This window comes from Convolutriloba macropyga, chromosome 1 (assembly GCF_964194025.1).
Source record: "Convolutriloba macropyga chromosome 1, txConMacr16.3, whole genome shotgun sequence".
In the NCBI taxonomy this organism is placed as follows: Eukaryota; Metazoa; Xenacoelomorpha; order Acoela; family Convolutidae; genus Convolutriloba; species Convolutriloba macropyga.
The window spans coordinates 3,511,180-3,535,774 of NC_134468.1; the positions used below are offsets into that span (position 1 = coordinate 3,511,180).

General features: G+C 35.3%; 1 protein-coding gene across 1 annotated transcript; it reads right to left on the reverse strand.

Moving 5' to 3' along the window:
- Positions 1 to 76: 76 nt before the first annotated feature.
- Positions 77 to 24,169, reverse strand: LOC142358594 (centrosomal protein of 131 kDa-like). The gene is made up of 9 exons (XM_075410032.1): positions 23,637 to 24,169; positions 22,723 to 23,470; positions 20,380 to 20,612; positions 19,586 to 19,723; positions 18,497 to 18,662; positions 9,832 to 10,011; positions 8,812 to 9,086; positions 7,826 to 8,107; positions 77 to 665 (listed from the first exon to the last, which is right to left on the reverse strand). Exons 1-9 carry the CDS (start codon positions 24,099 to 24,101, stop codon positions 243 to 245), a joined length of 2,910 nt encoding a protein of 969 aa, XP_075266147.1. The 5' UTR covers positions 24,102 to 24,169; the 3' UTR covers positions 77 to 242.
- Between the last annotated feature and the right edge of the window lie 426 nt (positions 24,170 to 24,595).

Here is a 24,595-nt window from a genome sequence, read left to right on the forward strand (position 1 = left end):
ACTTTTGGTTAACAGAGAGACTGCTGCTCACTTTACCAACTAACGATTAATTAATTAATATCAACGTAAAAAAAAGTTTCCAAAAATACGCAAATCTTTAATTCATAGCGACGAATATCTACGCAAACTTAGCTGCTATTTACACGTACAAGACCTCACATAACTGGACAGATTTACATTAATACATACATACATTCAATCATGACTGTGATTTATTTATATAGTAAAAATATGACAATAATTTATTTATGCTTAGGTGCATTCTGCTTTCGAAGGCTTTCCAGCAATGACTCAAGATGATCAGCTCGCTTTTCTGCAGCTTCATATTTGACTCTAATCTGAGAAACAATTTCTTCCTTTTTAACCAAAGCCTGTTTAACTCTTTTGTGAACCTCCGCCATTTCCTCCTCTTTATCCCGAGTGATTCTGTCAATTTCAAGTCTGTTCTTCGCTTTCAATTCGCTCATTTCGTTCTTCAATCGTTTGTTCTCGTCATCTGTTGACACCAACTTGTCTGCAAACTCTTGCCTGATGACGTCAGACATTGAGTCTCGTTCTCGAGTGAGTTTCTCCTTAACTTTTGTGATCTGATCTAAATCGTGGTCTTTCTCTTTCAGCACACTTTTCAAGCGTGCATTCTCCCCCTCGACCTCCGCGTATTGCGCCTAAAACAAAGGTCGACGATTCAGCAATTTAAATGACTAAATTTAGAGAGAGTTAGAGAGAAACGATCAGAACAAAAGAAACAGTTACCATGATGCGTTCCTGAAAAAAACCAGCAGTGAAAAATCTTATAAATTCAATTCATTTTTGTTCCGACCCCATCATATGGGGGGGGGGGGGGGGGAGGAACTATATACTCAAATGGGTTTTTTTTGTTCCGTGATTTTTCGCCGATCGATATATTCATCGTAGAAACTTATGAGTGGTATCATTAAAAAGCCCGTCCAGCGTAGATTATAAAATTAAAAAGATTTTTTCGAAATTCATTTTTTACAGGGAGTTATCGAGCTCCAAAATTTGGTGATCATTCTGGCGTTTTTGTTCACTTTTTCGGTTTTTTTCACTTTTCCGATAAAACCATGTGTCATATCATTGAAAAGCCCTTTGAAATAGATTATATAAGTATTTTTTTTGAAAAATCCCTGTTCAGGTAATATTTTTTTAGATATCATATTGACATTTTCGTGGTGTCAAAGTGACCATTTAAGAAAGAATTTTTTTCTTTTGCCTGAAAGCTTTTATTGTTAATATTCCAATTGTCTTGTTTTTCAGAAAGAAATCAAAAAATATCTATATTTTATTGCTCCAGGTTTTCTTATTGTTCCGACCCCCACTTTAGTGGGGAGGGAGGAACTATATACTCAACTGGGTTTTTTTTTGTTCAGTCAATTTTGGCCGATTGATATATTCATCGTAGAGAATTGTGAGTGGTATCAATAAAAAGCCCGTCCAGCGTAGAATACGGAATTAAAAAGATTTTTTCGATTTTCGTTTTTTAAAGGGAGTTATCGAGGTTTAAAGTTGTGTGAACATTCGACTGTTTTTGTTCATAATTTCAGTAATTTTTGCTAAAATTTGGAACAATTTCGCTAATATAATTCAAAATAAGTTAAAATTTTTAACGGCAGATTGTTGTTGTTACCATTAGTGATAGAAGAGCGTTGCTGAATTGTTTGATTGAAGTTTTTTTGGCTAAAATTTTTGAAAATATTTTCAAAATTCAAACTTTTTTCATCAAAATGTCACAAAATATGCTTTTTTGGTCCACTTTGTTAAAGTTTGCCAGACTTAGTGACCTAGAAACCTTAAAACAGACTCCCTAATCTCAAAAAGAGCGCTAGTTGCAATTAGGCTACGTATGACAGTCCTCTGGAATTAAAACTTTGCCGTTTTTTGCAGATTTAACTCGATAATTATACAAAATGCATCGTTGTTTTTTTTTAATATTTGAAGAACTCCACTCAACAATTGGTCTACTTCGCAAACACTTAGAACTTGGTCGATTTAATGGGCGCGCGACAAAATCAGGGAGAGATTCGATAATATCATGGATTCTTAGAAGCAGAGACTTTTTGGTTTTTATTTTGATGCTACCTTTTTTCAAAATATTTTGCTTTTGTTTTTTTAATGTTAATTACTGACAATAATTTTTAGTCACGGCTCCGATAATGACAGCTACAATTTACTTAAACTTGGGGTTGAATGTAGATACAGTTTGTTTTCAGAGAACCAAAGGGTTTTTATGGCTTTGAGGAAGAGTTTTAGTAAAATTTAACTGAATTCTTGTCTTTTGCATTCAATTGTTATTCTTTTGGCAGTGTGATTTTTAAGTTTAACCACTCAATGATCTAAATTTCTTCCTCAAGAGGTGCAGCCGAACCTTTTCTATTCATTCGGTTGTTACCTAATGTCTCTTATGTTATTGACAGTATTTGTTTTAAGGAAATTTCTGTGATTTTTTTGAACTTGTCAATTTTTTGTATTATTTTCCTCAACATTTTGCTTATTCTCAGGAAGTACAGGTCACCCTTTCCTCATTATAGAATAAAAACTAATTTTGTGGCCGATTGTTTTAACAGAAGGTTTTCTTGCTTTTGGTACTACGAGTTTTCGTTCAAAATATTCTGATTTTTGTGCATAATTGCCCATTTTTGCTGTTGTTTTTGTTTCTTTTGTAAATTGTCACATTATTTAACAATCTAACTGAAAAAAGCTTAACAACATTTGAAACTGAACATATTTTTCGTTTTCATAACATATGTTTTGAAGGGCTGCGACACCGTTCTATTGCAGAAATTGGTAGAGTTTTTTATTTTTGCCCGTTATTTGTTGTTAAATTTTGTTGTCATATGCCAAATATTGTGTAATTTAAGGTCTCAGTGGCAAATTATAGATAAACAAACGATAATACTAGATATCGGTGGATAGCTAATGGTTATTTTGACTTTCGAATTAAATTTCTAAAAAAAAAGAGTAATAGTATTCTTCAACTTATCAATTTTGTTCTGGTTTGCGTTTTTTTTTCTTCGTATTTTACTATATTGTATCATTTTCGTAAATTAGCCTCATTGTTTAGAGCTCGTTTTGATGTTTTGTTGAATCAAACAATAATTTTTCTGTTGTTTAAACGTTTTAAATGATGTCTTCTGGGCTTAGACATTTTGTTTCAGCAGAATTTTGTGAAGTTTAGTTACTTTTCAGTTTTTGTGGTTCTTTTTGTTAGACATTTTGTGATAGTCGTTTTACAAAAAGACGTTATGATGATCAAAGGAGACGCAAATCAAGATGTTATATTCTCGTGGTTAATATCTTACAAATTTAATGGCTTCAAAACTGTGGTTTCGTGAAGTTGTTTGTGAAACTTATTAGTTCAGCTTGTATTTAATGTTATTTAATAGTCTTATTATTTAGTCTCATTAACAACAATCGCGATTAGTTTTCGAAGTAGTTGCAAACTGTGTACTCTTTTAGTCGAAAGCTTTTGTTGGCTTTGAATTTAAAATATTTGTTTTTAATAAAAAAAAAGTGATAGATTTTCGAGATCTGCCAATTTTATTTCTGTTAAATTGTAGCTAAGCATCTCTATATACAATTCACATCATTTATCTATTGAAATACAGTGTGCTCTTCATAAAGGTTTTATTTTCCTCAAATGGTCCTTCTTGGAACAACCAGTTTTCATAAAACAATTTTCGTGATTTTTGTATATTTGCCCGATTTTTGTAAGTTTTTGTTTTCTTTTCACAGTATCACAATAATGGGCGTCATTTGATTTACAATTGTTGTCAACTGCAGAAAATGCAAACAAAAATTTTTATTTTTTTAGTGATCAGCTTTAAATTGATTGGGGGGACATCGTTTTCGTGCATAATTTTTCGTGCAATTTTTTCGTTTTTGCCTGTATTTGTCGTTCTTTTTGTAGTCGTATGACATATGCTGGATGATGAAAGACCTCAGTCGCTCTCTATTGAAGTTTAAAAGACTCTCAATGATTTCATTTGATGTGTAATGTTTCTGATCAGTTCGAATTTAATTCTTTTTTTAAAAAAGCAATGTTTTAATAAACTTTGCCCCTTTTTCACATTTCTAGTCGACTTGTTGCCAAGTCGCATTGAGGAAAAGTCCCATATTTTGTTCCAAAAAATTACCGGTTAATCCTCTAGTATAAATTTTATCTGATGCCGTTTTGAATTGGTTATTAGTGGTTTTCAAAAAATGGACAAGGAGTTTTTTGGTCGTAATTAATATTTGTAACTATTTGATTTTTATTGCCGTCTTTTCTGGTAGTCATATTATTGTAGCCACTGGTCTAATAGGCCCTCTAGAGTAGATTGTTTTATTCTCTTAGTAGTTTGTTGAACGATATGTTGATATGTTAGTTTTTTTATACTCTTCCTTATTTGGTAGACAATTAAGTGAAACATGTAGATGAGCGGGGTCGGAACTTAATGTGCGAACGCACATTACCGAGCCGCCTTGTTTTCTCTATTATCGCCTTTTCGAAAACAAAACAAGATAGCGATAATTACCATTAAAGCAATCACCTCTAAACTACGTTTTAGCCATTGTTTCAATCAACGAGGATCAATATTTCATCGAGCATTATATGATATGAATTCAATTCATTTTTTTTCTCTATATTGCCTTTTCAAGAATAAAACAAGCTAGCGACAACTAGCATTCAAATAATCATAAGGAACGCGGCTTATTGGCAACAACTTATTGACCACCGGATACGCGCTGAAAGCCTGTTTTTCAATCTTACCGCACAAACAATCTAGCGCAGAGAACAACATAACTATTGCAAAAAATATAACGATCAAGAGCGGAATGACCATACCGCAAGAGAGAACTTGGAACAAATTCAAAAGAAGCTCATACAACTCAAAAAATACCTCCAAAAAACTTATCTTCAAATTCCAAATACCAAGCAACCAGACTTCAAAACAATAAACAGAGCCGGTAGATTGCCAGAAAACCTACGAAAAAGACTTGTGTGCCGTATAATATAGATAGAAACAGATACATATAAAAACCACTCAAAAACTATGTAAAAACAGCGGAGATCAATGAGACTTATTAAAATTCAAACTGCATAAACCTTTCAGGGACCTTTATTACAAATACGACACCCTTCGACTTTGAAATATTTCAAATTAAACAACTTTTAAAAAGCAAACGCCTTTTCATTGAGTGAGGCAGGGCACGTACAATCAAAAACTAATCGCGCAAATGAGCTTAAAAAAAACGTTTACCAGAGAGAATGAGAAATGACGTCACACCCGCAAATGCCGTTAGTGAGAGGAAGTAATAATGCAGAAAAATTGACTTCAGCTAATGTGAGTGAAAAAAAAATTGAAACGAAAAAAAAAACCGTCAGACGACGCAACAAAAAACATAGCCGGAAGAATTCAACGACTCAAAGCGTCTGACTTTTTCTGAAAGAAAAAATTAATTGCAGTCAAAGCCATTATCTGAAAGCAATGATTCTTGGCCTCACCAGAATAAATTTCTTCGGTAGAAACTTTAAATCCCGCCGTAAAGGTATTTCAGTCAGCATTGACAATGAAGAAAACAAAAACCATTTTTATCGCTATTCATGAACTATACAAATAAATCTGCAGTTTTAAATCCTCAATCAGTATTTTAATAGAGAAAACTAATTGTAAAATCTTGACATTCTTAAATTATGATAAATGTTTTATGAATTATGTTGCGTATACGGTAATGTCAAGATCTATGAAAACTAATAAACTCATAATAAGCTAATAAAAGTTGACTGCTTTAACAAAAAACTTGTCTGAAGCTCAAAGACGCAATGGGAAAAGATAAGGCAGAAAAAATTCTTATAAATTGATTCGTAACACATAGCCCGCAGATTGCCGGAAAAAAGAAGCCAAAGACGCTAGTTGCCTTCGATGGAATTAAAACAATTTAAAAAAACGAGAGACAAACTTTTTGGTTTCCAATCGGACTGTCAATTTTCTGACAGCTTCGGTCTATAAGGAAGAAACCCTCAAAGCGGTTTTTTCCAAAATTAATATTCGAAATCAAAAACTCAATTGATCTTTAACTAGTAAATATTCATAAAATTCAGAGTTCATTAAGAGAGTTCGGAAGTCATTTTTTGAGTAAAGTAAGTCACGCAATTGACCTGAAATCAGAACAAATGACGTCACGCACTAAATTTCAAGTGCAAAGCAGTAGAAGTCACTAAAATTGAAGAAGTCAATGGACGCAAGAATCATCGATGGAGACGACTAATTAAAAAAACTTTCAAAGAAAAATCATTGACCAAACATAGCTGACAAAGTGCCAGAAAATAGCCGCAATAGCTTCGTAGATCTGCAGTCTAAAAAAAATCACTAACATACCCGGCAGATTGCCGGAAAATAGCCGACGTTGAAATAGCCGGATTGAAAGAGAAGAAAATATCAACAAAAATTGATTTTTGTAGAAAAACTTTTTTAAGTACGATTTATTTTGATGTCATTTCGTAATTGAACATACTCCTGTCTCTCACTGAGAGGCTACAGGGTCTGGTATCAATACCAATAAGCATTATAGATAGTAACTAAAACTTATGATAACAAAGTTTAAGTACCGGGCATCTAAAAATGGGCTTTATGGGTTTATCCCGTTTCTATTTCTGACTTTGACTTTCTTATACTGACTCTCTTCATTTTGAACTGCTTTGCTGAGCAGCTGCTGTTTAAAAGGACTTTGAGCAGAATGACAGAAGAGTGAATCTAGCCTAGAGAAGTCAAAAAGATTTCACGCAAAATGTCGAAAAAGCGGCAAAATGGGTAAAGCGAAAAAAGTTCGCCGAAGTGAAAAAAATAGAAGCGCTATAATAGCCGGCTGAGAAGATGAGGGCGGCTACTAAAAAACAGACCAATAAAATGCATCTTCTCATTGAATGCTGATGTGTTAAATTTTGATTTAAAATCTGTACAAGTTTTTGCTGCCTCTATTAGCTGCTCTCTAATAACCTTCATTTAGAGTGACACACACCCATTTGACCTCATCTCTTTGAATAAAATAAAATCTCTTTGAAGTAAATAAAAGTCAATTTCAAAGTGAGGAAGTCATTTTTGTAAGTGAGGTAAGTCAAGTGTGACCAAAAATTTAATCACGCAAATGAACAAAAAAAAACTCGCTCCACTAAGAGCGAAAAATGACGTCACGCACGCACTGCAGTTGAAGTTCCATGAACGAATGAACAAAAAGCAGATTTGAAGTGGTTGTGACGTCATATGGTCGTAACAAAAATCGCGACAACGAAATAAAAAAAAAACAAGAGAAGGCCAATAATAGCCCCAGCTATCGCTGTGCGGCTATTAAACAAAAAACATGACCTAGAACGGACTATGAGTGAAAACACCGATTTCTTACTCTAATTAAATATTCGAGTGAACGAATTTCACGCCGCAAAACTACTCGATTTTTTTGTTCCACTTCCGGTTTCGGCGTGACCAAAATCACGACTCCAATTTGACTTCAAAACTCATGAAAACGTGTGAACAGATCGCAAAAAAGACAGCGCCTCAATACAAATCAAACTCTTTGAATTGTAAAAAAAAATGTCCGCAATAATAGCCGCTATCGCTTCGCGGTTATTAAAAAAACGAATACTCATCTTCGATTCGTAATAAAATTCCCAGGAACATAGCAATAGCAACGCTCAGCTTCCAGCTATAATGAGATACCAGCTCAGCCGAACTTACAGCCCGCAGTTAGCCACAACTAGATTATAGTCTACTACTATAACAGCCTAGAGCACGTTGACATACCGTCGTTAGAAATGAGTTGAATAACCTACTTTGAGAGTGTTGTATCTCTCCATCGTGTTCCTTTCCACGGCCTCCATCTCTCTCATCTCACTCTCGTACTTCTCCCTCACTCTCTTCACTCTATTCTCGGCTGCCTTCTCACTCTCCACCCGACTTCTCTCCATGTCCGTTTCTAGCCGGGAGATGACCAGCTCTATCTCTTTGTCTCTTCCACTCCTCACTTTCTCACTCATCTCCCTCTCCTTCTGCATTAGCACTGCTTCCTGTTTCTTCATGTACGTCTCCTCCCACGTTGAACGCTCAGCCTCCATCTAAACATCCATTAAACATAACCGACTAGCATCGAGCGCATTGCTCTCAAACGACCTGTGAGTCAGTAGCAAGTTAAGGTTTAGAGAACTTAATTCCCTCCGAGCGTTACCTGTTTATCCCGTTTTTGATAACGAAAGTTAAAAGGGTCAGACGCAAATCAGTCAAACGACAAATTGCATTAAAAAAGACCACAGAACTAATATAATTGCTACAAACTTTCTCTCAGAGGAAATAATCAGATGTCAATTGCTCGAAAAGGACAACTTAGTTGTGATGCTTGATGAGACGCTTACCTTTTGAAAATGTCGATTTTTTTCAGTTCATAACACATCTCAATTTTCTCCTTTGCTAACGTTTTTTCATGTTATTAAGACGCTTCCGTTTTTTAGTTGCAAACCGAGATACACACCATCTATTCAGTGCCACTAACACAACACAAAGTTGGTGGACCTTGTTTGATTTGATTTCACATGGTGTTGTATCGTTACAAATTCATTAAGAACGTTTATTAAACGCTCCGTTCTTCTTATCAACATTTCATTAGCAATGATGTTATGAATCCTAGTTAATTTGTTATGAATGGCTTCACTAATGAAGGGTCATTAAATTACAGCAATGAGCAACGAAAAAGGGCAGGGCTTAAAACTTTGTAGGGTTTAAAAAAATGCGGGGGTAGCACAGTCAATGTAGAATCCTAAGCTACCTTCTCCTTGAACTCCTTCAATTCTTGTGAGTGTCTGTCTTCCTGTTCCATCCTTGCCCTCTCGTACTCCCTCCTCATATCCTCCATCATCTTGCGATTGGACTCCTCCAGTTGTTTCTGTCTCACATCCACCTCTTGTCTCTGTCTGTGAGCCAATTCGTTCACTCTGCTCTTTTCTTCCTGTACTTCTGCGTACAGTCTCTGTCTCTGCTGCTGGTAACTTTGCTCTTCCTGTTCTAGCTGCTTCTCATACCTCTGTCGGGCAAGTTCCCGCTCTGAAAGACTAACAGTGCTGGTTAACACGGTTCACAGCGGGCAAATTAAGAGACCAAACTCATTGAAACATAACCGACTAGAGTCGGGCGAATTGCTCTCAAACGACTGGGGAGCTGTTGGCTTCGTCAGTAGCTAGCCGAGGTTTAGTGAGCCTCGCTTTAGTGAGGCTAGCTTTAGTGACAAGGGGCAAATTAAGAGACCAAACTCATTGAACCAATCTCAAGGTATCGGGTAATTTAATACCAATTGTTCCAGGTTGCATAATAAATTGACAAAGATGGGAAAACAACAAGGTCATTTAAGATTGATAGCTTCCCAGGTTGAGGTCCCAGACCGAAAGTCGATATGTCAAGACCGAAATGAAAGCACAAGGGGCGTCGTGCGTTCAGAATTACAGTCTGGAAAGAAAAATGAACAGACGATAGTCTGGGCATGGGTACTTTCCGTTTGCGACGGTCTGGACATATCGTCTTTCGGTCAGGCATCTCAACCTGGGTTTTCAAGTTCATGGGGCTAGAACGCACGGAAAACACTCAAAATTTTGCGAGGAATTATTAATATTTTCGGCAGCTCCAAACTGTTAAACACAACCAATATTCCAGTGATCGAGTATGTTTTCAAAAGTAAGGATTGCGCAACTATTACCCCAAAAACTGAAGTGGATCCGTAAAACGGGATCCTCAACTCATTTTTTGGATCCGGAATATAAAGACGATTATCAGTTCGGTGATTGAATATTCGCACCTTTCTCACAGGCAGCCTCTAGCTCCACCTGTAGATTGTTTCTCATGAGGTCCTTCTCGTGTGTATACTTCATTGCAGCCCTCTCGTCTGCTTGTGCGACCTCTGCCTCGTGTAGTGCCTTCAACTTACGCATCTCTGCTTTATGACCAGCGATCAGCTTCTGAATCTCAGGCTCAAGTCCTAAAAACAGACAAGACACTAGAGATAGAAACCGAGATCAAGATTGGTGTCTACTCACGCTATACAATATAGCCACATATTCTAAATGATAGTTTTAGACGACCACAAATAAACAAAGCCGGAAAAGAGATAGCCGCAATAGACCTCTCTGACCTTCACTGGAAAGGTCAGAATAGAACAAGTAGCGAAAAATGAAAACATAAATTGGCAGCCTATTATTGTTCCGACCCTCTTGAGGGGGGGGGGGGGGAGGAACTATATACTCAAATGGGTTTTTTCGTTCAGACAATTTTGGCCGATCGATATAATCATCTTAGAGAGTTGTGAGTGGTATCATTAGAAAGACCGTCCAGCGTAGAATATGGAATAAGAAAGATTTTTTTTTTCAATTTTCACTTTTTATAGGGAGTTATCAAGATTTAAGGTTTTGTGAATATATACATAATTCAGCTGTTTTTATTCACATTTTTGACCAAATATTCGACAATTTTGACCAAATTTTCGTCAATTTTGCTAAAATATGTTAAAATTGTTAACTGTAGTGTTATTGATTTTATCTCTGAAGATAGAGGAGGGTTACCGAATTGTTCGCTGCAAGTTTTTTGGTTAGAATTCATGCTGAATTTTTCAAAATTCATAATTTTTGTCGAAACAATGGCTTTTTGGCCCACTTGCTTTAAATTTTCTGGAAATAGACACCTTAAAACTGCGGCCATATTCTTTTTAAGCTGAAAAGAGAGCTAGTTGTACTGCCGCAGGCTTTAAGAGTATTCTAGAATTATAATTTCGCCAATTCTTTTCAAATTTACACTCGATAATTATACAAAATGCATTATGTATTTTTGACAAACAGAAAAACTTTGAATATAATTGATCTTTTTCGCAACCGTTTCAAGAATATCTGGCTGATCTTGATCTCACCATGGATACTTATAATTTTTTTCAGATTTTAATGGGGCTCGACCTTTTTTTTTCAAAATATTTCCGCTAAATTTTTTTAATGAAAATTTCGGACAAGAATTTTAAATCAGGGCTCAATTAATGACATTTACTATTTCAAATAAAGGAGACCCACCGAGATTACATTATGGCTTTAGAGTTAATCACATGGTTTTTAAGGCTCTGACCAATTGTTTTCGTAAAAGTTTCATGGAATGCTTGCGTTTTGCTTTAATTTCTTATACTTTTTGTAGCCCAATGACATAGTGTCCCCAATCCGAGAGCCAGTTAGCTTTTAGAAGGTATAAAAGAACCTAGACATTTTTTTTCAGTTTTTCCTCTGCCTCCTTTTTGCTTTTATTTTGTCACGATGTAACTCAATCTCGCTCATTAGAAGTCTGTTTCTTGTTGTTGATTCAAACATTTATTTGCGCTTGGTTATACGTTTTGAAGGATTGCTTCGATCATTTAGTTTCATAAAAAGCTTTGGAGATTTCAATACTGTTCAATTTTTGGTTTTCGTTTTGTTGTCATGTTTAAGTAGTCCTTTCATAAGGACGAATCGTTGGTTTTAGGATGAAGTGAAAATGACGATTGACAGTTCTTTCAGGTAATATCTTATAATTATAGTGCCTTGAACATTGTCATGTCGTAAAATTGTTTGAAGTTTTGGCTTCTTTATGTATTTGTTTTTGTTTGTGGGCTCGTGACTTAGTCTCCTTATTAACAGGCCCAATTGGCTTCCTGATGTACTGAAGTGATGCATCAAGAGGTGTTTATTCATCGCCTTTTGTTGTAATCCTAGGTCAGTTATGACTTCTGAAAATATTTGTTTTCAAAAATAAATTTGGGTTTTTGAGCTTCGTTTTTTAAAAATTTTTTGGTCGATTTGCAGCTCAGTCTCTGTAAACGTAGGTCACAACCCGTTTGCACTGAGCTATAATATAAACTTTGTAACAGTTTTAGCTCCAAACATTTGTTTCTCGGCTTTGTTACTAATGTTAGTACGATATTTCATAAAATGTTAGATTTTTATATATTTCTACATTTCAAAGGATTTTTGGTTTTTTTAATTATAACAATAATATTTGATCTCATTGGCTTTGAAATTTTGCGCAATCGAACATTGGATAATGACAAGTCTGAATTTCTTCCTATGTAGATATAAATGAACAATTTATTGATTTCAGTTGATATCTAATGTTATTAATAACAGTGAAATTAATTGTTTTCAAAAAAGGAAAAGTTTTTTTGAACTTCGCAACTTTTTGATCTTTTTGTCGGCCTGCTGACCAGTCGCATTGGGTACATGTCCCATATTTTTTTAAATGATGTATAGGTCAAATTGTTTTGTTTTGGTTTTTATCTGATGCGAGTTTGATTTTGCTATGATTTTTTTTATACATATCGAAATTTGGTCGTAATTAATGTTTGTTTGATTTTTATTTTTGTCTTGTCTAGCAGCTCTGTTTACAACAAGTTTCAACAGCTCTCTAGCGTGGCATTAATGTATTTTATTGGTGGTTTATTGAAGAATATGTATGTCTTTGAAAGTTTCCTATCTCTTCATTATTTGGTTGCAACATTATGTGCGTACGCACATCACCGAGCCTCCTTGTATAATAGAACCTAAAATAGAAAGCCTAAATTTCCAAGAGTTACATTCGGTGTGTTAAATACAAAAGGAAAATATTTCACGAAGAATAGAACCCCTGTTAAAATTTAGATGTTCCAGACGACAAAACACTAGAAGTGCACTTAAGTTGGGGGCGGGGGGGGGGGGGGCTCAGTCACGGTGCACTCTATTGATCTCCATTCAGTGAATATATTTATAATTTAGATTCATCAAGTGAGTGCAGAAGTCATTCATTGGAGTGAGTTCAAAAAGTTACAAAATTGTTAAAATCTGACTCAAACGAGTAACAAATGACGTCACGTACACAAATTGAATTGCTCAGTGGTAGAAGAAAAGCACTTAAACTCACTGAAAAATGAAGCAACCAAAGGGTTAAAAGGATAATCAATAAAGGCCACGAACACAGCTGGACCAAGTAAATTTAGAACAAATCCGCTACTCGACTAAACACACAATTTCTACACAGGAAAAAGAGATTAAGATTAAAAAAAATTCTCTACAATTGATCACGCCCTCACACACTATAGGCAGACCTTGTAATAGCTTTTCTGGTTGATTAGTCATCTCCCACTCAACAAGCAACAATAAAAAAATGAAAACCCAAAAAACCGAAAAGCAGCAAAACCGCTCAAAAGGAAATTTAATTCAGAAAATACTGGCCAACTAAACATTCAAGTATCAAAAAACAAAATAAAGTTGTAAAAAAGTAAAGTTGTAAAAAACTTTAAGTTGTAAAAATGTAAAGTTGTCAAAATATCGCTCGCTTAATCACAAAAAAACAAAAGGTAGAAACACGTAGGAAAATAGACCGAAAAAGTCGTAACACAGGGCTTAAATTAACCAAATCTCATAAGAAATAACAATTTCAAACTGAGAATAGTCGCCAAAACCACAAGGAACACCAAGTGCAACCAAAAACTCCCCAGTTCGTGAAAAACAGCTGCGCAAAAGCTTGATGTTTAATAAATTCAAAAAATGCTCTAAAAAGCTCGTATAAGCACACTTCAATGTGAAAATTTGTGAGAAGGGGGTGTAGGACAATAGGCGAAAACTCGATTAGGCGAAAAGAATAATTGTAGCCATTAGCCGAAAAATCTGGACAAAAGTTTTGTGGAAAAATGCTAATACCAATTAGAGCACATAAAGTAAGTAACTGCGCGGTATTATACCGTGATTAAGTGACTTCGCAGAAAATTGAAATGAATTCGCGGATAAATAGCTTAAAATCAATCAAATTGACGCGTTATTAAATTCTGAACATTTTCTCGATGTAGTTTTACACCAGCTATCCCATTTTTTCGAGCGTTTGCGTTTATTCAACTGGTAGCTCTAATTCATTTTTATTAAAGCTATTGATAAGTAGTTTAAATATTCGCCCCTTTTTTAGCTGTCACTCGTTTTTAAAATCAATGGTAATCAAAAGTATTACTATTGGCCTAATTTGCACAAAATAACGTTCGCCTAATCGAGTTTTCGCCTAATATCCCATACCCGTGCCACGTACCACCATTGGCCGAAAATGTAGTGCACTGAATTTAAAAGAACTGCTTTGAAAATACGAGACGTGATTAAAAAAACTGTTCGCTCAGCTAAAAATTCTTTACTTTATTTTTCTTAATCTCTCAGAATAATGCATGAACAAAAACCACTCACTTTCTCTCTGCGTTTATTCACAGGTTGCCCACAACAGATTTTATTTTCAGCATTGACTTTTATACCATGTCTCGCTGACGCTTAATCAATTTCAAAAATCGACGAAAGATTCGTAAAAATACGCTAGTCTCCACTTCGCTGCTATTATAAATGATAAAATTCATGATATTAAAATCTTGAAAACCATTTAATTGTCTCAAGAGACTATCCAGTATTTCTATTTCAAGCTTTAAATAGTTTCACTGACTCAAAGACTCATAAACTTCGAACATAATAATTTTCCAAAAATTTGAAAAAAAAATTTATATTTTATCAAAAAATTGCTAAAGCTGAAGCCATTAAAATCTTGATAACCATTCCCTTAACTCCAGAATATATGCAACAGCATATTATCAAACCTTGGAGGAGGTCCCTAGAAAAAATTGAGAAATCTACAATATGACAAAAAAAATTCAAAATTGCACGTTTTATTTAAAAAAACTGCTAAAATTTCTGATAATTAAAAAATTGTAAACTAATCCGTGGCCAAAAAAATTCCAGTAATCTACTGTCAAAACCTAGAGGAAATTTCGTGGGCTCAACAGTTGCGCTGTCTTCAACCTCTAAGAACCACCGTTCACACCATAAGTATAAGTCTCCAAAGCAGTTTGAGCTGAAACAGCTGAAAGGCTCTAAGGGCACTTAATGACCGCTGAGCGCTACCTGTTTATCCCATTTTTGCGGACGTAAAGTCAAATGGGCCAGAAGAAAAATCAGCCTTGCATAGGAGCAATAACTACCGAATAACAAAACTGTTCTAAGAACCCTTAAAACCAAACAACAATTTGCGCACGCACAAATATTGACGTCTCTAAAACTATAGGGTTATATAAGCCTATAACTTAAGACCACTTTGGATGCAAGATCCCTTGTTTGGAACGCGCATCTTTTAACCAAAACTGGGACCTATTAAACCTTATAAATGAAGCTCCTTAAAAATCTAAAAACATGCAAAAATTATCCCAAAACATTCGTTAATAAAAACCTTTTAACCATTCCTTTCTATCTCGGCAAATTCATGCATCGTGCACTTTTAAAAATTTTCACGCTTTTAAAACTACATCTTAGTCATTACTTAGCCATTACATAAGTTATGGAAAAAGGTGTGAAAATTTCTTACAACAAGACGGACAACAGCACAAACCCAACCCAAATTCTTTCCATTGTTAACATAGCCGGCAGATTTCCGGAATAAGAGCAAATAGACTTGCGTGCCGAATACTATAGATAGATACAGACAGATATAAGTTGAAAAGTTAACTAATTCAAATCAAACTTATTCAAATCAAATTTAAGTTTTAAAGTGAAAAAGTCAATTTATAGAGTGAGGTTAAGTCACGTATGATAAAAATCTGATAACGCAATTGACCTGAAAATTTTGGCTTAAGATAGTGAGAAATGACGGTACACGCGCGCCGTTAGTGAGAGGAAGCAGTCATTCAGAAAAATTCACTTTTTCAGCTTTGCTTTGTGAACAATAATAAAACAAAAAAGCTTTAGACTACAAAATAAAAAACATAGCAGGACAAGTCCTGGAACAATTAACAGAATTTTCATTGACTAGACAAGGAAGTAGACTAGACTTAGAAAAAACTGGATCAAGAATGGGCTATGGATGGATTATTGAAACCATTTAGAAACAAATCCGATAATAAAAATTCGATGAAAAAACAGTAAAAATCGGAGTCAAATTGCCGCATGTGAACAAAAATCCAAAAGAGAGAAAACAATTTTTGTTTAAACACTGTTTTCTCACTCTACTTTAAAATTGAGCAAAAAATATTCACGCTGCAAAACCACTCGCTTTTTCGCTCCGCTTCCTGCTTCGGCGTGAACAAAATCATCACTTCAATTTGACTTCAAAAATCATGAAAATGCGTGAACAGATCTTGTGTGAAAAGACAGCGCCCCCATACAATTCAAATTCTTTCAATTGTAAAAACATAGCCGGAAGAATTCCGGAAGCGACTCGAGCACCAAAACTTCACAAAAAGCTGAAGCCATTACCTTTTGTATTAAACCATTAACTCATTACCTCCACGAGTCCGATCTAAAAATTGGTGAAACTTAAACCACTGTCACCAAGAGAAAGAAAATGCAGCAAAATTTTATTATTGAAAACGTTTGGTAACGTTTAAAAAGTCTGAAGTTTTCAGGATGGTCAAAAAACTGATAGCCTGACAAAGCTGACAGGGCCATCAATTGCCCTCAGATAATTAATGATTCTAATCTCATAAAGATCGCGAAAGCAAACGGCAGATAAAAACTTTTCAAAAAAGTCAAAATTATTCAAAAAAGAGTGCTCAAACTTAAGAATCAGAGAACTACTACAATTAGATTTCTAATCACGGCAATTAGGACAAAAATAATACATGATTCTTCCGTGTTGTATATATGCTAGACAACATGATTTCATACTAATTCAAAAATTAAATTAATCATAGAAAAACAAAAGCAACAGAATAATTTTCAAAGACAAACAGTCGTCTAAAAACAATACCAAGCCCGGAAGACAATTTCAATGAATAGTATTAAGTCGAAATGTTGGAAAAGACTTTCTAGCAAACTTCCAGTACAGCCTTATTTTGAATTAAATCAATTGCAAACCGAAGAAACCAAGATCTAAGAAAAAGCTGAATTCATTCAATTTTTTAACAACTGAAAAATATAACGAATACAAAAGTAGCTGCCAGGAAAAAACTAGAATGATACAAACAATAATGTGAAGAATATGGACACAATGTTAGGAACACCGTAACAAAAAGACCAATTCTTGATTTTTGAAAGTTAAAAAACAAAATTAAAAAATCAAGAAAAACGAGCACATTTCATTGATCAGCATTCGAGACTTAGAAAAGACAACGAGTCATTCGAGACAAAAATCCAACTTGCTGAACAGAATAAAACAAGAAAAAGAAGAATTCAGACATACCGAACAATGAAACATTTTGCAAAAAAAGTGGTCAAAAAATATTTAAGACTGCATTTGTGAAAAAAATTCATCTGTTTTTTCAAAAAATTAACACCAAAAAATGATTGAATTTTTATTGAAACAAAATTAAAGTCCCTCATGTTCCCCAAAATACTATTTCTAGTGATTAAAAGCAAAATACAAACAAAAAAACTGAAAAAAATTGGCAAAAAACTACGAAAATCGGATTAGCAAATGTACAATTTTATGAAACAAAATTACATCGAGGTAGAAAGAGGCATTGAGTATATGAATTACCAAAGGGAACTTTCCATATTAACTGATTTTTGACAAAAAAACAGCTAAAAGATCCAAAAATGAAGTAATTAATAGAAAAAAAGCCAAAAATTAACTAAAAAATCAAGAAATATGGGCCAATTTCGCATTTGAAACGCAATTTCAGGCTATGCAAAATACTGTGCTATCAATTTCCGGAGTTTACATTTCAACATAGCATCGATTAAAAATTATTTCTACAAAAAACCAAATTACAAGCGAAAAAACTAGGCCACTTAGACGAAAAAACGGCTAAAAACGGTTATCTATATGTGCCATTCAGTCAAAAACTACTTTTCAATGTCAAAAAGTCATTCACTAAACGCAGCGCATGATCAAAAAACTTCTCTCGCTCAGAAAAAATTAGTTCACACTGCAATTTTACTCGCTTTCGCTTTTAGGTCAAAACATCGTCTGAACGAATAGTACTTCCGGTAAAAAAAAAAAACCTTAAGAAAACCAATACTCCTCTTCGAGTCGTAAAAAAACATGAGCGACACGATATCTCTCCACTCAGCGTAGAGCTTCGTAGCAATAAAAAAGGAGCGCTATAAAAGCCGGCTATTAAAAACATTAAAACTACAAACGCTTATTTTTCTGTCGTCTTAGCTGACAAAAGAGCATGCGTTTTACATTAGTATGAAACGGGAACTCGTAACGGGTGTAACCGTAGAGACACATTGATTCGAGCTAACATCATAAAAATTTTGGTTATAGTAACGCTATCCCACAAAAGAAAAAATCTATTATCAACGTCAGCCGCAATTTTGATAGCTGTATGCAAGTATGCAAAATATTCTAAACTTTGCTCAAACTGTAAAACGTAGCTCAAATTTTGTTCGAAATTTCACACCAACATTGGTCACACTGTTTTGAAAGTCTCTTTATGAGCCAATTTTACTTCCAAACAAAATCAAAATTCAAGACACATTTAATAATTCTGATAGCTTGTGTGATTAAAAGAAATGGACCTTTGACAGTGATGTCTTTTAGGTTCCTAGTCTGTTCGTCCATCCACTTCTCTCGTCTCAGTTTCTCAGCTGCCATGAGAGTGTCTTTCAGCTTTTTCTTTTCTGCATCATGCCCCTCACTTACTGTTCGCAACTTGCGCTCATACTTCAACGCGTTCTCCTTAACCTATAACACTCACATGCACTAATATGAAAAAACTCGAATCTATTCTGTTCCCCCCCCCGCCAGTGTTTTTATGACCCCCAGTTACAAATTAAATAGCACGTTACTATGTAAAAAAAATTGTTCTCACTAAGCTGGGGGGGGGGGGGGGTATCAAAACAGAAGAGATCCAAAAACTGTCAGCACAGACAAAATCAAATATGCGATTAGATCAGAACGAATTATGTTATTCGGGTGTTCTAAAATTACCAATTTATATTGCATACAATCGAAGTTTAGCTAATTGATAACACCAAGCTCGATAATCATAGCCACAAAAAGAGTTTCAACACAAAAACTCACACCGATAAATCAGAAACCTTTCCCATGTAAACCGGAACGGATTGCATATTTTGGATCTTTTCCGTTTGTGCCCCCCCCCCCCAGTACGTTATGCGCCCCCCAGTTGCAAAGCACGTGCCATTACATAGTAAATCATTATGTAAATATATTGCACGTGCGTCTGGGGGGTGCAAATAATATGCGCCCACTAAGCTGGGGGAGGCACAAACGGAAAAGATCCCATATTTTGTTCCCTTATCAAGAATGTACTCGCATTTGTCGTGAGTCCACAAATGCGTCGGGGTGCAAAGAAGTAGAACCTAATTCATACATTAACCGGATCTATTCTATTTTTGTTGTTTGAACTAAATTTCAATTTCTCGCTAGTGGATTTTTGTTCACTTGCGGCATCTGATTTTTTTAGAAATGGTTTTCCTAATTCACTCATAGTCCGTTTTAGGTCTAGTGTTGCTATGTAAGAAAATAGCACGTGCGCCTGGGGGTTATAAAAGATTTATGCTCACTAAGCTGTGGGGGGGGGGGACAGAATAGATCCCATTAACGATATTATGAAGGAGTCCAATAACTGAGAGCATGATTATTACCTCGTTTGTGAGCGATTGGCACTTTTCTGATAGCTTTGTGTTCGACTCAATCAACTGGTCAATAAATCCAGTCTGCCTCGTTATTTTGGTCTCCAGACTCTGTTTCAACTCATTCATCCTGCGCTTCGTCTCTCGGTCCTAAAGCAAACATCTCAATCATTTCCGATGGCAATTTCTCAATCTCGCATTTTCTGTGCTTCTCCAAAACTAACAACTAAGCGGTGCTTGGGCATCGGCGGAGTTATGTTCTTCGCAGCACAGCTCAAATAGCACCAAGAATTAAAAATAAACCAACTAATGTCGGAAGAATTGCTCTCGAACGACAGGCGGGTGGAAAAACATTTGACCACGCCGGGATTCGAACCATTAACCCCGCTCCCTGCACACTCAGCTATCTCGCCCTTCTTGTTGCTATGCTGCAGTCGAATTTATTTTAACAAGCTTTACTTCGGAGTGAGAGCAATAGAGATCACTCAAAAATGAAGAACGAAAGCGTGAAAAAGTCACTTAAGAAGCCAAAGAATGTTCTAGAAGAAATGCGCAAAAACGGTCAATCGAAAAATTTGCAAAAGACCAACACGTTTACAATAATTGCTATGAACTTCGTTCAAGAGCAATTAAAGACACAAAAATGACACCAAATAGGATAAGCTCTAATTATAAATATTATGACATGGCCTATTTGATCTCATTCACATTTCGTCTTCGGACACTCATTTCGTTTTTATGAAGAACCTGAGCGGATTATTTCATCCGCATTTTTCAAAAACCAAAGGTATTGAGAAATTTATAACCTGCTCTTTAGCGTGCCTCATGGTCAGTTCCCGTTGCTGATTGAGAGCTTTAGTAAGCATCTCAACAGTCCTTGTCTTCTGTGCCAGTTCCAATTTGTGATGCAAAAGAGAATCCGTAACTTCAGCCGCTGCTTTGTTCGCCTCCTCCATCTTGACGAGATCTTCCGCACTTGGAACCAATACAGGGGGTGGCAGATCCATGTCGTGATTTTCGGCATCTCCACTTCCCATTTCTGATTTAAAAAATGGACTATTTGTAGCATAATTAGATTGCTTTTAAGGAGATATTGTTTCGACCCCATCTTAGTGGGGGAGGAACTATATGCTCAACTGTTTTTTATGCAGTCAAATTTGGCCAATCAATAGATTCATCGTACAGTAAGTTGTTGAGTGGTGTCATTAGAAAGGCCGTCAAGCGTAGAATATCACATTAGAAATATATTTGAATTTTGCTTGTATCAAAGAGTTATCGAAGTTAAAAATTTGCCTAATCCTCTTGTTTTGTTCACATTTTCGGTAATTTTTCCTGAAAAAAATTGATAAATGTCGTAAACGCTATGATAAAATTATTAAAGATAGTGTTATTGGTTTGACTACTAAAGATAGAAGAGAGTTGCTAACCGATTTTTTTTGCTAAAATTTTGAAAAATGGCTGTGAATATGCTTCTTTAGCACATATTACCCAAATTTACCGGCAGTACAGAAAAACTGCAGACACAATCTTCATTTACTCAAATGAGGGCTATTTTTACTTCCACTTGCTCAGAGTGTTATTGAACTAAAATTTTGCCGGCCTTTGCTAATTTACATCAAAATTTTATCAAAAGACAACCTCTATTTTTAATAAGAAAGTATTTCTTTTACTAAATTATGTATTACGCAAAGACATCCAATAATTACGTGTTTTCAGTTGGACTTCAAAGATAGCAAGGCCAGTTTCGGTCTCATCGAGGATTTTTACAATCAAGAGTTTTGGATTGTATTGCGGCGCATTTTTCAAGTCTTTTCGCAACCTCTTTCTTCTCGCCACTTAGAATCAAAAGATTTCAATTTGAGGTTCAAATAAAGATTTCATCTACATTAAAATTAGGATCAACAAAAAACTATGTTTTCAAGGAAACACCTGCTTTTCATGGCTCCGACGTGGTTTGGAAAATTTTTAAAGTAAACTTTAAAAACATAAGAGTGAAATTTTAAGCCTCTCCACAGGCCCTATTTTCTCAATTTGTGTCAAAGTCCCATTAATGAATGGCCACAACTGTTTTCTACTGAACAAAAATTAAACTGCATACGGGTTTTCTCAACTAATGGTTCTTACAACTATATTTGTTGTAAGAACCATTTACAATATTGAAAATATTTGTTTCAAGAGATTATTCGGGCAACAATGTGCATGAATTTTGTGCATGAATTTGCTGTTATTTTGTAGTCTTATGACTTTGCAGTCTCAATAATGGTATTTTGTAGTCTCACTTATGACAGGTTCCATTGACTTCACGATGAGTTTGATGAAATCTCTCTCTCCAGTATTTCAAAGTTGAAAGACAATGGTCGTGAGGGCTTTTGAAATAATTTGATTTAAAAATTTCAATGAAAGTTGCCCCTTTTTCTTATTTTTGTCAGCTTGTTACCTAGTCTACTTACTTATAGCGAGGTGCCCTCTGCTTTGTGAAGTACAAGTTAACTTATTAAGCTTAGGTTTTGTCTGATAGAATTTTGACTTCTAATTAAGTGTTCTTTCAAATAGAAAGATATTTTGCTAGTTAATGTTGTTTCATATTGCTGTTCGTCTTGTCTCGTAGTTTCATTAGTGGCCGGTCAAATTATGTACAAACTCACATTGCCGAGCCTCCTTAAGATCTTAATATTGTCATTTTATTATTTTTCAACGCATATTTTTCAACAAATATTTTTTTTAAATAGAAAAGGGTGATAATAATTTTCTTTCTGAAGTGATTATAAGACGCTAGTTAACTCGAACTAATCAGAACAACGTCTACATTAAGTCATTTCGTGAGCAGCGTTTAATATTTTAAACAATTGATCATCTAAGCTTATAGCTGTTTTTAAATTGCGAAAAGTCGGCGGGACACCCAATCGTCATTTCTACTGCAAAAAATCTGGTCTTCCTAGCTTTTGCAATAAGGAAAATTGGAAAGGACTTCACTCCACTTCGCTACGCGTCCCTTAAGCAAAAACTTCGCACTAAATTATCTAATCGTTGCAAAGAAATAAAATACAATTATTTTTAGAGCATTTATCTATGTAAATGTCAAGGTTTATCAATGAACACATCAAACTTTAAAAGTTTAGCGAAACATTAAATTATATTGGGTTACTTACCCGTTTTATCAGTGTTGTTTACTCTTCCTGAGAGTATTGCTTCCTCTTCCCTGTCAGCCTGTTCAAGAAATTCAAGTATCTCATTGAGCCGCTTGTTCTCTGCCGTCTTTTTCCCCTCGGTACTAGTCGAAGGCACTTCAGTCGTCTGATGCTTGCTCGTTGAATTACTACTACTCGACAAATTAACACTACTTGATGAATTTTCTACAATAAATTTTGTCGTTTTCAAATTTTCGGGGAAATCATCTGGCTGTTCCAGTTGTTTTAAGGTATCAAACAAATCTTCAATGGTAGTGTTCCGTGATGATTGCAATCCAGACTCAGCTTCTGTTTCGTTTTCCTGGGAACCGTTGGTAGTCCTGGTTACTCCGTCCGGAAAACCCGAAGAACATGGTGTTAATGACTCAGGATTTTGCTCCAAATCCTTTACTACTAAACCACAATCTCTCTCCACCTTCGCTTCTTGTTTCGGAAGTTTGTTGACTCGTGATTTTCTTAGATTACCATTTATTGAATTAGTCCCTTTCTTTTTCTCTGCGATCATTTTAACTTCTTGTTCTGCCTTTTCGTATGCCTCTTTTGCTTTTTCCTCACGTTTTTTCCGCAGTTCCTCAATAGCTTGACGCCTTTGGTTACGTTTTTCCTCTTCTTCTTTTCTCTGCCGAAGTCGAGCTTTCTCAATATTTGTAAGCTCTTTCTGATTTTTACTCTGTTCTTGCTTTTCAGCTTTCTTTGACTTCAAGACGTCCTGGAATCAAAAGCATCAAATAGTAGACATAGCTCTCAAAGAGTAACTGTTTTATTTTACATTTATAATAGGTCAAACTTTATTTATGCATTATACGGTAAAAACTCTTATTTCAATGTCTTCTGGACTGAAACCGTGGTCTGTCATGAATAACGCCAGGACTTACCATCAATAAATTTTTGTTCCTCTTGCGTCTTCGATATCGGTACCACACTTGTATTGTCATGGCCGCGTTATTAACAACTGATAAAAAATCGTCCGAATTTCCCAATACGTCAGGTAAAGGTAGCATATTCTTAGAAGAACTGTCTTTTTCAGAAAAACAAGTTGTGCTGTGAGCAGTTTCAGCAGCTCCAGATCCTTTTACATCGTTGGAGCTACTTCTAGATGACAATATGGACAAATTTAACTTAAGCTGTGACTCTGAGTCTGTGTCAGCCATTTGCGTGTTGTTGAAAACGGCAGATTGTGTGATATCCGAAGTACTATTAGACGAACTTCGAATAGAACTTTTGGGTGTCTCTTTTCGATGTCTCGCAGACGAGGGTGGCCGCAGTGCCTTTCGATCACCTGTACTTTGTCGAACACTCGCTGAAGCCGAGTGGCCTGATACTGATAGACCATTAATCATTGCACCTCAAAAACAAAAACCCTGCAAAAGACATTCCATGACTTAGAGTGAGTGAGCCCCAATGTGGACTAGAACTCGAAGCTAAGGATAAATAAAATAAACCATAACCTGAATAAATTTCAAATATTTGATTTCAAAATCACTACGAATACCGCGTTTCGATCAGATTTGAGCTAGATAAATTATGGGGAAGACCCAAATTTTTGCTGTCTCCATTATAATTTGCCTCTGATGCTTAACTATTACTTCTTTGCCGACATGTTACTATAGCAGCCGCCCGTGCGCAATATGTATTATCTTTTGTAATTGAGCGTTGTACTTGTTTAAAATACAAGGATTGAAATTTAATTAATAAGTAGATAAAAGCAGAAGAGAATGGTTTCAAATAAATGAAGATCTAATTGAGTGATTAACTCTGAAGGTAGGTTTATTGTTCAATGAATGAGTTTCATCCTGTTTTGTCCGCACCCAATATCGGTTCTATCACCGTGGTA

Coding starts and splice junctions, on each gene's coding strand:
- LOC142358594 (XM_075410032.1), bottom strand. CDS start 24,101: ATGATTAATGGTCTATCAGTATCAGGCCACTCGGCTTCAGCGAGTGTT. Junction 19,724..20,379: donor TGAGGCACGCTAAAGAGCAG/GTTATAAATTTC, acceptor TGTTTGCTTTAG/GACCGAGAGACGAAGCGCAG. Junction 9,087..9,831: donor AGAGGCTGCCTGTGAGAAAG/GTGCGAATATTC, acceptor TTAGTCTTTCAG/AGCGGGAACTTGCCCGACAG.